Source organism: Physeter macrocephalus, chromosome 12 (genome assembly GCF_002837175.3).
Source record: "Physeter macrocephalus isolate SW-GA chromosome 12, ASM283717v5, whole genome shotgun sequence".
NCBI classification, from domain to species: Eukaryota; Metazoa; Chordata; class Mammalia; order Artiodactyla; family Physeteridae; genus Physeter; species Physeter macrocephalus.
The window spans coordinates 44,059,789-44,073,551 of NC_041225.1; the positions used below are offsets into that span (position 1 = coordinate 44,059,789).

The window sequence follows — 13,763 nt, forward strand, 5'->3', positions numbered from 1 at the left end:
GATAAAGAAAATGTGGTACATATATAAAATGGAATATTACTCAGCCATAAAAAGGAATGAAATTGGGTCATTTGTAGAGACATGGTTGGATCTGGAGACTGTCATACAGAGTGAAGTAAGTCAGAAAGAGAAAAACAAATATCGTATATTAACGCATTTATGTGGAATCTAGAAAAATGATAGATGAACCGGTTTGCAAGGCAGAAATAGAGACACAGATGTAGAGAACAAATATATGGACACCGAGGGGGGAAAGCAGGGGGTAGGGGTGATGGTGGTGGGATGAACTGGGAAATTGGGATTGACATATACACACTAATATGGATAAAATAGATAACTAATAAGAAACTGCTGTATAAAAAAAAGTAAATAAAAATGAAACAGGATTAAAAAAAGTCTTTAATGGTGATATTGTTAAAGATTGTAATCAGTCAATAGAATTAATGAGTGCCTCCTGCAAGTCACTGCGACAAGTGCTATGAGAGATGAGGCTGAGACCTAAGCCCTGCCCCAAAGGGTTAACCGTCTGGTTGAGGGGATGAGATAAAAGGAAAGGATCTTGAGGGGCGTGAGGAGAGCTTATATATTGGAGGATGCATAAAAGCCCTGCCCACTCCCATGCTTTCCTGGGGTAAACCCAGAGCCAAGCTGGAGTTTGCTGTATCATGGCTCATGAAAGCTTATTGATGCATCTCTTCCCAACTTGGAATCAACCATGAAGAGTATTTATGCCATGAAAATTGGGCAAAAGCCACAAATCAGGGCTTCCTCGCCCCCCCTCCTGGAGGGCCAGTTTACCAGCACACCAGGAACTCCTAGGGCCTGATAAAGAAGTTCAAAGTGGCTTCCAAGGTGTAGTCTGGGAGGCTGCAATTTACCAGGGAAGCTTGGCATAGAGTGGCGATGGCTGAAAGAGGGGCCCTTGGGCCTCACTGCAGGGCTGAGGGAAAGTGGCCTGTGTTACAGACTGCCCAGGTGGGCAGGGCGTAGAGGTGCTAAGAGGACCAGGGAGCAGAAGAGGCTGAGGGCCTGGACAACTAGGAGGATGAGTGCTTGGACCTTGTGTCTGGAAGCCATGGCAGGACCATGACAACAGCAGCAGATGGCAGACCAACTGGAGCCAGTGAGGCCACTGGGGTGAAAGATGGCAAGAGTACCAAAAATATGAGAGGTAAGGCACCCTCGCCCCAACTCTGGATCTCCCCTAGTTAAAGGAGGGTAGTGGAAGTATGAGAGGGAGGTGGGGACCTTGCATTTACTGCGTTTTAATCTTGAACTGATCATGTTTAAAACCAGAAGTGACTAACCTACCTTAAGAGGCAAATTTTAAGTTTTCCTGTCCTTGGTGAAAAATGTGAGCTTGGGAGCCAAGATAGCTTCCTTTTTTTTTTTTTTTTTTTTTGCGGTACGCGGGCCTCTCACTGTTGTGGCCTCTCCCGTTGCGGAGCACAGACTGGACGCGCAGGCTCAGCAGCCATGGCTCACGGGCCTAGCCGCTCTGCGGCATGTGGGATCTTCCCGGACCGGGGCACAAACCCGTGTCCCCTGCATCGGCAGGCGGACTCTCAACCACTGCGCCACCAGGGAAGCCCGATAGCTTCCAATTTACAAGAATAAAGATTATCTTTGAACATCTGAGTCTTGTTGACTTATTACTAAAAATTTCAGACCTGTGACATCATTTGCCTTTGTAAAATGAGATGCCATATCACAATTTCAAGTAGTAAGAATTTAAGGTTTTCTTTATTAAAAGAAATGAGAGGGTTCAACAATGCCTATTATTGCTAACTTTAGGAAAAAATTCACTAACTTTTTTCTAAATTAATTTTTCTTTTTCTTTCTCTTCTTTTTTTGGGGGTATGAGTGTTGCACTAGAATTATATGCGAGAGGTCTGGGGGTCTAGTATTTATTGCCTTTTTAAAATTCCATAAAATAATGATCTTTAGAAAGGACCCATAGGTGTTATCTAACCAACAGCCTCATCTAATAATGGAGGAACCAAACCTCAGAAGGGGCCCCTGGCCCAAGGCTACCTATTAATTAACAGATAAGCCTCTGTCTCAGGACTTCTCATTTCAATTCTACTGCTTCTGTGTAATCTGAGAGAGTGTGTTTGCGGATATGTACCTACATTAAGTGAATCTGAAATTCCAGCCAGAGAGCACTGATTGCTATGTTAGCTTTTCAAAAAACTTTTGAGTGACAAAGTTTTTTTTCCATTTTAGTCTGAAGTTTCTACTAATGCAAAGAAGTAAGATTTAATTATAGCCCAGAGCGCCCCTACTATAGAGTCCCCACACAAGCTTCAGAGTGAGTCTCCCTCTCTTTTTTAATCTGGTGCTATATTTAGTTTTTGGTTTCACATAACATTTTAAATGATTAAAGTAGTTGACATTCACTGGGAAAACTGAAATAATACAGACAAGCATAAGGCAGAAAGTCAAACCATCCTGACCCCATCCCCTAAAACCCACTCCCCAGACAATCATCACTCTTTACAGTTTGGTAAATATAAAGCAACTTTTCTTCCTGCAGTGCTAGCTATTCTAATACAAAATGCCACACTAAGCTTTGGGGTGGAGAGAGGGAGGGAGACAGCGCTCTAATAGCTTCTTCAGTTCTAACTATGACAAAAGAATAAGTTAGGGATGTGAAAATCACCCAGAAACAAAATCCTTAGGCTGACAAATGCTGTAAAGGGATCCTTCCGTCCCTGCCTACCAGTCATATCTTAGACTCTCAGGGTGGATGTCCCTTAAGACACAATTTTCAAGTGGTTCTGGAGGCATCATCGGGTTCTGCAAGAGTTAGTGCAAAATTTCACCTAAAAAACCCTGTTAATAAAAATATCCAGATGTATTATATTCCATATTTTAATTCACTGTTAACTTAAGTTGTCATGTTAACTCCCTCTTGGCTTGGGCACACCTCAGGAAGACGTTTCTTTCATTCCTAAGCATATATATATAGGATTTGAACTTGGGCCATTAATGAGGAAAATTGTACCTTTGTGGTCTTTTTAAAAATGCACGCCTATCATCAAAAAATCTACAAACAATAAATGCTGGAGAGGGTGTGGAGAAAAGGGAACCCTCTTGCACTGTTGGTGGGAATGTAAATTGATACAGCCACTATGGAGAACTGTATGGAGGTTCCTTAAAAAACTAAAAATAGAACTACCATACGACCCAGCAATCCCACTACTGGGCATATACCCTGAGAAAACCGTTAATTCAAAAAGAGTCATGTACCGAAATGTTCATTGCAGCTCTGTTTACAATAGCCAGGACATGGAAGTAACCTAAGTGTCCATCAACAGATGAATGGATAAAGAAGATGTGGCACATATATACAATGGAATATTACTCAGCCATAAAAAGAAACGAAATTGAGTTAGTTGTAGTGAGGTGGATGGACCTAGAGTCTGTCCTACAGAGTGAAGTAAGTCAGAAAGAGAAAAACAAATATTGTATGCTAACACACATATATGGAATTAAAAAAAAAAAGTTCTGAAGAACCTATGGGCAAGACGGGAATAAAGACACAGACCTACTAGAGAATGGACTTGAGTATATGGGGAGGGGGAAGGGTAAGCTGGGACAAAGTGAGAGAGTGGTATGGACATATATACACTACCAAATGTAAAATAGATAGCTAGTGGGAAGCAGCTGCATAGCACAGGGAGATCAGCTCTGTGCTTTGTGACCACCTAGAGGGGTGGGATAGGGAGGGTGGGAGGGATGGATGTATAACTAATTCACTTTGTTATAAAGCAGAAACTAACACACCATTGTAAAGCAATTATACTCCAATAAAGATGTTAAAAAAAAAAAAAGAAAGAAATCCAAGCTCCACTGCTCACTAACTGTCTGAATGTAGGCGATCTCCCAAAAAAAAAAAAAAAAAAATGCAGGCCTATTCACAGGGAACTATATTCAATATCTTGTAGTAACCTATAATGGAAAAGAATCTGAAAAAGAACATATATATATATACGCACATATATAACTGAATCACTTTGCTGTATACTTGAAACTAACACAACATTGTAAATTAACTATACTTCAATATTTTAAGAAAAGTTTAATAAAAAAACCCTGCTAGTTCATAAAAACACACGTACATGGATAATATTGCAGCATTTTTTGTAGTGACAAAAAGCTGGAAACAAAGCCCGTGGCTGAATAATTTATGGCATAACAACACCATTACTATTATTCAGCCACTAAAGAGACTGAATTAAATCTAAACCAATTGACTTAAGATTTTTATGAGGTACTGTTGAATGAGAAGAGAAAGATGCAGAAAAGTGTACATAATATGATCTCACCTTTGTAAAAACAAACAAACAAACAAAAAAGGCAACCCCCACCCACCAAAAAAAAGCAGCCCTATTAATATCCATGTAAGTAACATGGTACAAGCAGGAACAACATTATTTATGAGTGTGAAGCAGAGTATTTAAAAATTTGGAAATTTAGGCTGAGAGCCTGGGTTCTGAAGCTGGGCAAGCTTGGGTTTGAATAGCTTTCTGTTTGGCCTTGAGCAGGTCACTTAACCTCTCTGACCCTCAGTTTTCTCATCTGTAAAATGGGGATGACGTTATTAAAGACATTAATGTTCTTAAAAGTCCTTTGAATGTTTCTGTCACTGGGAACTTCTCTTTGGCTATCTTTCTAAAATTATCTAATAATTTTTAATATCTAATATCTTTCTAATAATCCTTTTTTGGACCCCAGCCTCCTGTCCCATCTCATCAAGTCTTTCTTCCTTTTCTTTTAGGCAGCCCCAACCCCTAGAAGTCTTGTTCATTTCTTATGAAGAGCAGCTCAGCTCCGTGCCTCACCACGCAAAGCCATAGTACTTTCCCTTATACCTAAAATTTCACTAGGATGCTTCATTAAACAGAGTTCCTATCCAGCACTGCCAGCAGTACAGAGTGCCTGGCAGAAGCTCTTAACTTTCCTTGAACCTGATCACTTTCTTGGGCAAGGCACTCTCCTCACCAGCATCTGTGAGCAGGAGGTAATAGTGTGGGGATTTATCATCTTCTGATATAAATGCTGACGTCTCCCCTAGGAGACAGAACTGCCTGGTAGGTTGCTTTTATATGGAGTGATGTTAAAAGCTTGAACTTTTATAAATTTATCCTAATAAAATGTTGCTCTTAAATAAAAGTCTCATATCGGAGTTCACTAGAAATATAGGGTTCTGTCGATAAAAAGCACTTGACAACCCCTGACTTGGGGCTTTTCTATTTTCTCCCTGCTAGTCAGATCCGAGATAGTTTCTTTTGTTTTCTTTATCTTTCCTTTTGAACAACTTGATGTCTTTCCTCTCTTTAGTATTTATTTTATTAACCTTTTTGTTTTCTCTCATATTCTGAAACCAGCAGAATGTTCACATCCTGATATCTGAGGCATGTGGCACCTCAATTTCTCTCAGTCATAGCAGACTCTTAATTTCTCTTCCCTAGAACAAATGCTTTCATGGACTGCATCTGCTGATTTTATAATTATCACTAACAACTAACTGTTTTGGATGCACGGAGAAATAATTTTCCTAAAGTCAACTGATCACAATTTTAACTGGGTGATATCAGAGGTTTACACTATTTACTTAACTAAGACAACAACTGAGATTCTAGATATTTTCCCCTCCAAATGAACACAACCTTATCAACTGCTGTGGAAGGATATATTACTATTTTAATTATTAATATAAAACATATATAAAGAAACTCCTTAAGTCTAGTACTATTTCCTCCAGGCCAACAGGAAAAACAACTTTGTATAATGATAATGGTTAAGTCCTCAAGAAAAAAATTAATATAGCATTTTAACAACCTACATGATCTTCAGTATGTAGTAGCAATCAGAGTATTAATTGCAAAACTGCATATCTTGAAGAACAGTCAAAAAATGCAAATTTGCCTCTTCAGAAATAAACCTACAGGAAAAAATAAACTTTCTTCAAAACTTCACAAATGAAAAAGAACAATGACAAGAATGTAAGCTCCACAGGGCAGGGATTTTTGTTGCTTCTGTGCTCTGTTACATCCCCAGTGCCTAGAACACAGCCTGGCACATAGCAGGTGCTCAATAACTGCATGGTGAATGAATATTTTAACAATGAAGTTTGATTAGAAATTTAAGATATTATGGGACTTACCTGCTGGTGCAGGGGTTAGGAATCCACCTGCCAATGCAGGGGACACGGGTTTGAGCCCTGGTACAGGAAGATGCCACATGCTGTGGAGCAGCTAAGCCCGTGAGCCACAACTACTGAGCCTGTGCTCTAGAGCCCACATGCCACAACTACCGAGCCCACATGCCACAACTACTGAAGCCCGCGCGCCTAGAGCGCGGGCTCCGCAACAAGAGAAGCCACCGCAATGAAGAGTAGCCCCCGCTCGCCGCAACTAGAGAAAGCCCACGTGCAGCAATGAAGACCCAATGCAGTCAAAAACAAATAAATAAATAAACTAATTTTTTTTTAAAAAGAAATTTGAGATATTAGAAGTGCCCGATAGACAATGGTCAAATGGAAACAAAAAAGCTAGATAAAATTGTGCATCTTAAATTGATCCTGAAGCAAAATGAATAAACCTAATTTTTCTTCTCAGTTTACAATTGGTTATTATTCGTTTAAAACATAGCCCAAGGGCTTCCCTGGTGGCACAGTGGTTGAGAATCTACCTGCCAAAGCAGGGGACATGGGATCAATCCCTGGTCCGGGAAGATCCCACATGCCGCGGAGTAACTAAGCCCGTGCACCACAACTACTGAGCCTGCGCTCTAGAGCCTGCGAGCCACAACTACTGAAGCCCGTGCGCCTAGAACCCATGCTCCGCAACAAGAGAAGCCACCGCAATGAGAAGCCTGCACACCGCAACGAAGAGTAGCCCCCGCTCGCCGCAACTAGAGAAAGCCCACGCGCAGCAACCAAGACCCAACGCAGCCAAAAATAAATAAATTTAAAAAAAAAAAACATAGCCCAAGACTTCAGTTGAAAACACCAACTATTTGGATATATTTTAATATATAAGATGTCATAATGTACTCATCAAGTACTGTTCCAGTCTACAGACCACAGCTTTCTCATCCCTGCTCATGATCCTTAATGTCTATTATTTTCTAATATTCTTTTAGTTGCAAGTAACAGAAAACAAACTCCAGGAAACTTAAGCAGAAAAGAGAGGAGTGGAGATTTATTAGAAGGATTCTGGGGTGGCTGATGGGCTTGAAGAACAACCAGTACAGGGGATCTCAGGGGACTAGAAGGAAAGTCTTAGCCATCAGGACTCTGACTCTTTCTGAATGTCTGTTTCATTCTCTCAAATTTTTTCTGTGAGGTTGGAATCAAGGTTGCCAGCATCAGCAGGACTCCTCCTATCTTCCTCTCCTGAGAAGAAGTTTGTTTTCCTAGATCCAATTAGAAAGATCCCAGGGAGGGATGCCAATTGGTTCAGCTTGGGTGACATTCCCAATCTCTTGGGCCAATCTCTGTGACCAGGGAGGAAGGCCGGGTCATAGGAGGATTTGGCAGCTCCCCTTTAGAACACGTTAGCAGTATGCAGAGGGTAGAGCAGCTCCCCAAAAGAGTGGTGGGCATTCTCAGGTGATAACGAGTGTCATTCATAATGAAAATTAAAGTTCTTGTTTGAAGTCTTCAGAGATAGACCACCTTCTGTGGGTTGGCCCTACAAGGCTTTCACTTTCCAATTTGGGTTCACAATCGTCTGTTACTTAAGGATTCTTGTTGTCCAGGGAGTAGTTAGCTGAATTATTAAGTTATTCAGCCAAGATCTACATTATTAAAGTGAGATAACAATAGTTTCATTTGAATTAAAAAGGCACACATAATATTAGTATCTTTCTTTAAGAGATCAAAAGACTTACCTCACAGTTTAATTAAGGTTAGCCTGAGGGACCAGTGAATAAAATTTCCTCCACTTTACCCACTGGCAACTAAAGCAAGATGTCTTATCTATGATCTCAGTTGGTAAGGAACTGGATTGGCTTCTAGACTAGCATGTTCTACATTAAGGACCAGTATCTCAACAAGTAAGTGCAGCCCACAGACCGGTGTTTGGCATTTGCCTTTACTTTATAAAAATACACAACTTAAATACATATGACACTCTCTATACAAGACATAAACAGCTGTTAGATTTAACATTTTCCGTTAGTTCAACAGAAAGCAGTATGTAAATTACTTCGTAAGAGCAAAGGGTTTCTTTAGAGACTGTGCATTCCCGGCCCAAGGGCAGACCACCCCGCGGGCCATCGATGCAGGAAGCTCACCCAAACTGTCCAACTTTCCAGTGAGTCATTTCACCAACATGGCCTTTATTGCACGACTTCCTATTGCACTGCTTGTCAGACATAATCTAACTTACCCACACCACAAGTTTAAGCTTTCGTCTTCTCTAGGAATGCTTAATGGAAAAACCAACGTATAAACAGTATTAACTGTCTCTTACAATTGTGCTAAGTACCAATCATGAGAAATATGAACCCCTCTTCACTTTGCAAAACTTGCAATGGAAGGTGGTTAGCTGTATTTCGCGGCTAAATTCCTCTGCAAAAGTTTTACAAAAACGTTGGCAGCCTCAGAGTAAGCTATATGGAGTGTGGTGGAGAGGGAGTGACATCCCAGGACCCACTGAAATTGCTCATAGGACAGGCACTGTTCCTGTCAAAGGCAATGTGTGCACGGCCCTACCCTTTCGAACTTGAGACCGAAATACCTCCCTCCCCTTCGAGATTCTGTCGTTGTTCTATGAGGAACAGCTACCTCATTACTGATTCAGAGCTTACAGGGGCTGCCCACTTACTCTGGCTTTCTTTCAGAAATTTAGCTGCCTTATCTGTGGCTCATTTAGCGAACAGTGAATTATGTACTAGTTTATCAGTATAAAGAAATATTTACCAGTTGAGAATTCAATGCAAAAAAAACTATACTAGAGTGAGCTTCCTGAGGTAAATGTGAGCCTTAAAGAAGAGAGTGCAATCTACAGAGTTATAGCAATTTATCTTGGGTAGCACCACAATACCCCCAAGTCTGGACTTCACTGAGCACACATTTATGTGAAGAAAGAAAATGACAATGCTGAAGTAAAAGAAACGTTGACAGTTGAGAATATCAATTCAAAAGGAGGCAGGAAAGAGGAACAGAGGAACAAAAGGAGGGTATATTTTAAAGTTCTTAGGTAGGTTGGACAATTAATTTCAAAAGCCTCCAGGTATTTCTAACAAGTTTTAAAAGTGTTAATTCTTGGTGACTCAGATGCAGAAGAAATGGCTTTTCTTGAATAATAGCTGTTCGAACTTATTATTCTTTTTTGAAAAACATGACTTTCTATAAAAATTTTTTTAGCCATTGAAATTATTCTGCTAGCTCTTACTCTCACTGATGTATTGTGCAATCCTAACCGGCTGAAGAATTTTAATAAGGTTGAACTACAAAGTACATATTTGCACCAAGAATCTAAATTAATGTACAGAGGTCTGTAAAATTTTGTATGAAGTTACTTTTCATTGCAGATCAGGCTTCATTACTTCTTGCTATTCTACTCAAGGATTATGGAAATCAGAAAAATTCTAGGACCCTGCAGCTTAACTTTCTTTTACATAAATGAAGTAGTACATGGCCATCCTTAACATTAATAATCAAGGTGCTGGGAACTGAGTCTCAAGAACTACGAATCAAGATCGGGCTAAATTTCAACAAGTCACTCATTATATAAGGATATGAATGGAAGCACTAAAGAACTCTCTCTGCTACAACTGCTCATCTGCACCATGTAGTTGAATAAGGTGACCAATCTAGTGTTTAATAACTATGATGAAAACTGGCACCAGTTTTTACCCAGGGCCACATACTCAGTGACCTGTCATGTCAATTTGGGCTGACACCACCATGCACAGTCCCTCATAAATATGACCCTCCTAAGTCTTGCTGTAAGAATAGATCTATGTTTAATTACTTTAGGCATGATGAAGGCCTTAAGCAAAATTTAGGCCCCGAAGAACTTTGGGCTGGAGTTCTACAGGCCCAGAGCTAGTTAAAATTAAAAGGCCAGAGGAAAATCCCACAAGAAATCATACTCGTATCTCAACTTATAGAAAAAAAAAAAGCATTCAATATCACCGAGATGAAAATTCATACTAGAAAACAATGCTCTGGTTTCCTGACAACCAGCTCAATGCAGCTCAAGGGCAGCCACACAAAGCAAAGCTGCTTTGGAGAAGGGAAGAGTCCAGAAGACTGCGGTAGGCTTGAATTAAACGAAAGTGGTTTTTCTTCTCCGGTGGTAAGGTGAATGCTCCTTGGGGATCAATATGGAATAGCTGCTTAAAATTCACAAACAGTAATGTTTTATATACTTTAAAGCCCCAATTAGTACAGCCTGGTCACAGCTAAAAATCTGAGTAACGTGAGAGTGATGGTGTAACGAGCCACGCAGTGACGCTGGTTCTGTAAGCTCTGGAGGAAAGGCTGGTCCTCACACTTGATCTTCATCCATCCCTTGGATACTGAGGAAGATACTACGGCAAGAGAATGTATTTCTCTATGTGAAATTAATTTTCATAATCTGTAGCTTAAAAATATTACTAATCAGAAATTTGTAACCCAAGCAAAAGTAACAGAGATTCTTCTCACACAGGCCTTAAGATCTCTCTGTCCACCACCCAAAGGATCCATACTTGTCTCTGGTCAACCAGGCCCAGGTGAAGGCTGCACAGGAGGATGGAGGAGTCAAGAGCCAGAAGGCAGGGATTCAAGAAAAGAGAAATGGCGGCAGATGTGGACAGGAAGAGGGAAGAAAGAGGGAACTAACACTGATGAGGAAGTGAAGAGGAGGCCCGGCACCCCTGCCTTTCCCACCTGCTGTGATGCAGAAAGTGATGTAGAAACAAAGAAGGCACAAGCCTCATATGGAGGCTCTCCTAGGGCATCAAACATGCCCGAGCCAGGCCGGCCATGCCCTCTGGGCATGTGTGCTCAATCTAGTGTGACCTGCAGGCACTACTGTCTTGGAGTCTGACTCCTGATTCCTAGGCGACGATGCTCCCTAGAGCTACCAGCACCCACTTCCACGGCCAGGGAGAGGACTCAGATTCAAGGGTAGGCCTAGCAGCAGCCAGTGTACCAGAACTTGTGGCCGCCGTCACTGTCTTTGTTCTCTTAGGACTGGCTGGTCTCTCCCCCTGGTGGCTGGAGAAGGGGAACAGAGTGAACGTCACAAAAGGGCTACTCAGTTCAGAACTGTATCACCTCGTTTCACTTCCGAAGGGCTGCCAAGAGTTCATTAACTATAGATTGATGCTTAAAATACTACCTAAGAAACTCACTGTAAAAGGGGCAACTTGCTTGTGAGGTCACCACACTTTCAGGGATTCTGCTATGTCTGCTTCCATTTTTGTTTTCTTTTCTGATGATGAATTTTTTAAAAAAGAAAAAGTGAAAGGATCCTCCTATCCTCCTTCCAGAAACCTCATGGACTTTCCTGAGCAAAGTGCCTAAGGGATGCTACACTGACAGAGCTAAAAAACTCATGAGAAAAAAATCTTACATCATTCAGAAGTAGGAAATGAATGGTAGTGTATAAGTGGCACTTGGTTCTCTTCACTTCATCTCTCTGCAAAATGTCTATGGCATGGTAACAGGCACCTGAATTACTGATTTACAAATGACAGCACATGAGTGAAAAGAGCTGTAAGATTTTGTGGAGGAAAAACCCATGTTGGCTATTTTACCTCTAGGGAAAGTCTGTTTGGACTTGAGGCCCACACTTGTCTTTTTTTTCTACTTTCCTATTTGATGTTTTTCAGGAGGGCTGTTCGGGCATTCACAACGGCTTTGAAGGCATCTTCACTACCAGGTGCTACACACTTGTCAGGGTGAAGCAGCACAGCAAGTTTCCGATACGCTTTATTGACTTCATCTCTACGAGAAAAAGCAAAGCTCTATGTCAGTATCGAGGTCAGCCCCCACCCTCCACCCACTGCATTTTAGCTGTTTGGATATCATAATATCTCTTACAGTAAGCATACCCCAAATACATGTTACCCTTTCTCAAAGGCAGGACTAAAGGACTAGGAAACAAACAATGCACAAATAATATGTAACATTCAAGTAGAAAAATATACAATGCAAAGTGAGTATACAAACAAACATGATCAGATATCACATCCAAGATATCAAAGACCATCTCCCTGATTTGAAGAGCCAGACTAGAAGTCTTTCTGATAAAGAATAAAGGAGATTTGGGGAAGCACCAAATCCAGGCTTATAAGTTAACAAGAAGTAGAAAAATATACAATGCAAAGTGAGTATACAAACAAACATGATCAGATGAAAATAGTACTCGGCACTTCACAGGCACTCGGTATTTGCCGACGGAAGCACTGAGGACAGGGGCCATCAGGGCAGGCCCCCTGGAGGAGGGTTCTGGAAGAAGGTTGGGTTCAGGGATTGACACAGTGGTGGGGAATACAGAGCAGCAGGGAGAGAACCGGCAGAGGCCAGGAAGGGAGCCGGAGCCCGCATGCAGTTCCAGGAGGAAACTGCACTGGGAAGTAACAAGAAACAAAGTTGGCCAGGGAGCAGGGGTCAGTAAGTGAAGGGCCTTGAAGGCAAAACAACAAAAAAGTTGGATTTTTAACAGTAGGTGTTTCATGACAAAATGGTGCTGGGAAAGCTGTTTTTGGAAGTTAGGAGACAGGTAGGAGGTTGTTACAATAACCCAAGCATGAATACAAGGGTTTAGATTAAGGTGTTTGTGGAATCCAACAAGGGAAGGCAAAAGAGATAATAGAAACAAAGCCCTGGCAGAAGCAGATGATGAGCTGGGTATAGGGGTAGAGAAGACATGAGAAAAACGGCTGAAATGAGTTCCAGGGTCATGGGGAATCTAAGGCCTCGGTGTAGATGGCGGCACCACTGACCAAGAAAGAGCCACTGGAAAGGGGTACCTGAGAGTTACAGTGAGCTCCCTGAGACCAAAGAAGAAACAAGAGAGAATTTAACGTTATCTAGAGAGGAAAGGAGCAGTACAATCAGTGTTTCACCAAAGACCAAGGAGCCCCAGGAGAGACCTCTAAGGAGCAGGGACTACTGGGGTGGGGGCTGGAGACCACCTGGCCCTGCAATTCTCCCCGCTCTTCATATCCTCAGGTGTCAGGCCTCTGAGAGGCTTTCAAGTGCCCAGCCACTCCCCTGGTCAGAGTCTGGCTCTGTCTCTACCAGACGTGTTATTTCCCACTCCCCTTTTGAATTCCTTTTGTAATTCAAGGTTCTTGTTAACTTATAAGCCTGGATTTGGTGCTTCCCCAAATCTCCTTTATTCTTTATCAGAAAGACTTCTAGTCTGGCTCTTCAAATCAGGGAGATGGTCTTTGATATCTTGGATGTGATATCTGATCATGTTTGTTTGTATACTCACTTTGCATTGTATATTTTTCTACTTGAATGTTACATATTATTTGTGCATATGTGATATCTTACATGTCAGCTTGGGGAGACTGAGGTCATAGGGCTATGTTAACAGCTGTCCATGTCGTAGGCATACGTTCTAAGGCTTTTTCTGCTTTCTGATCTTAGAGGAGTCCTTCTGAATTTTCCTGTTTTACCTTGCATGTAGCTTTTCTACATAGATAATTTCAAAATTAGCTAATAAGAATCACATTCTCCCTAAAAGACTCTCTGTCCTTGAGGCAGTAACAGCATCCTCTCTTTTTCCCATGAGTGAGTC

The 13,763-nt window shown here is 41.4% G+C and overlaps 1 protein-coding gene across 5 annotated transcripts in view; it reads right to left on the minus strand.

The window, feature by feature from the left end:
• Nucleotides 1–7,198: 7,198 nt before the first annotated feature.
• Nucleotides 7,199–13,763, minus strand: part of DNAJC27 (DnaJ heat shock protein family (Hsp40) member C27) — a 40,231-nt gene continuing 33,666 nt past the window's right edge. For 3 of the 5 annotated variants that reach the window (XM_007102015.4, XM_007102013.2, XM_055089071.1), the window contains one exon: nt 8,092–11,956. In XM_007102015.4, the coding sequence (XP_007102077.1) occupies nt 11,824–11,956 (133 nt within the window). In that variant the 3' untranslated portion in view covers nt 8,092–11,823. Of the gene's footprint in view, nt 7,810–8,091; nt 11,957–13,763 lie in introns of those variants that run through there. The other 2 variants (XR_003682386.1, XR_003682385.2) reach the window with 2 other exon arrangements.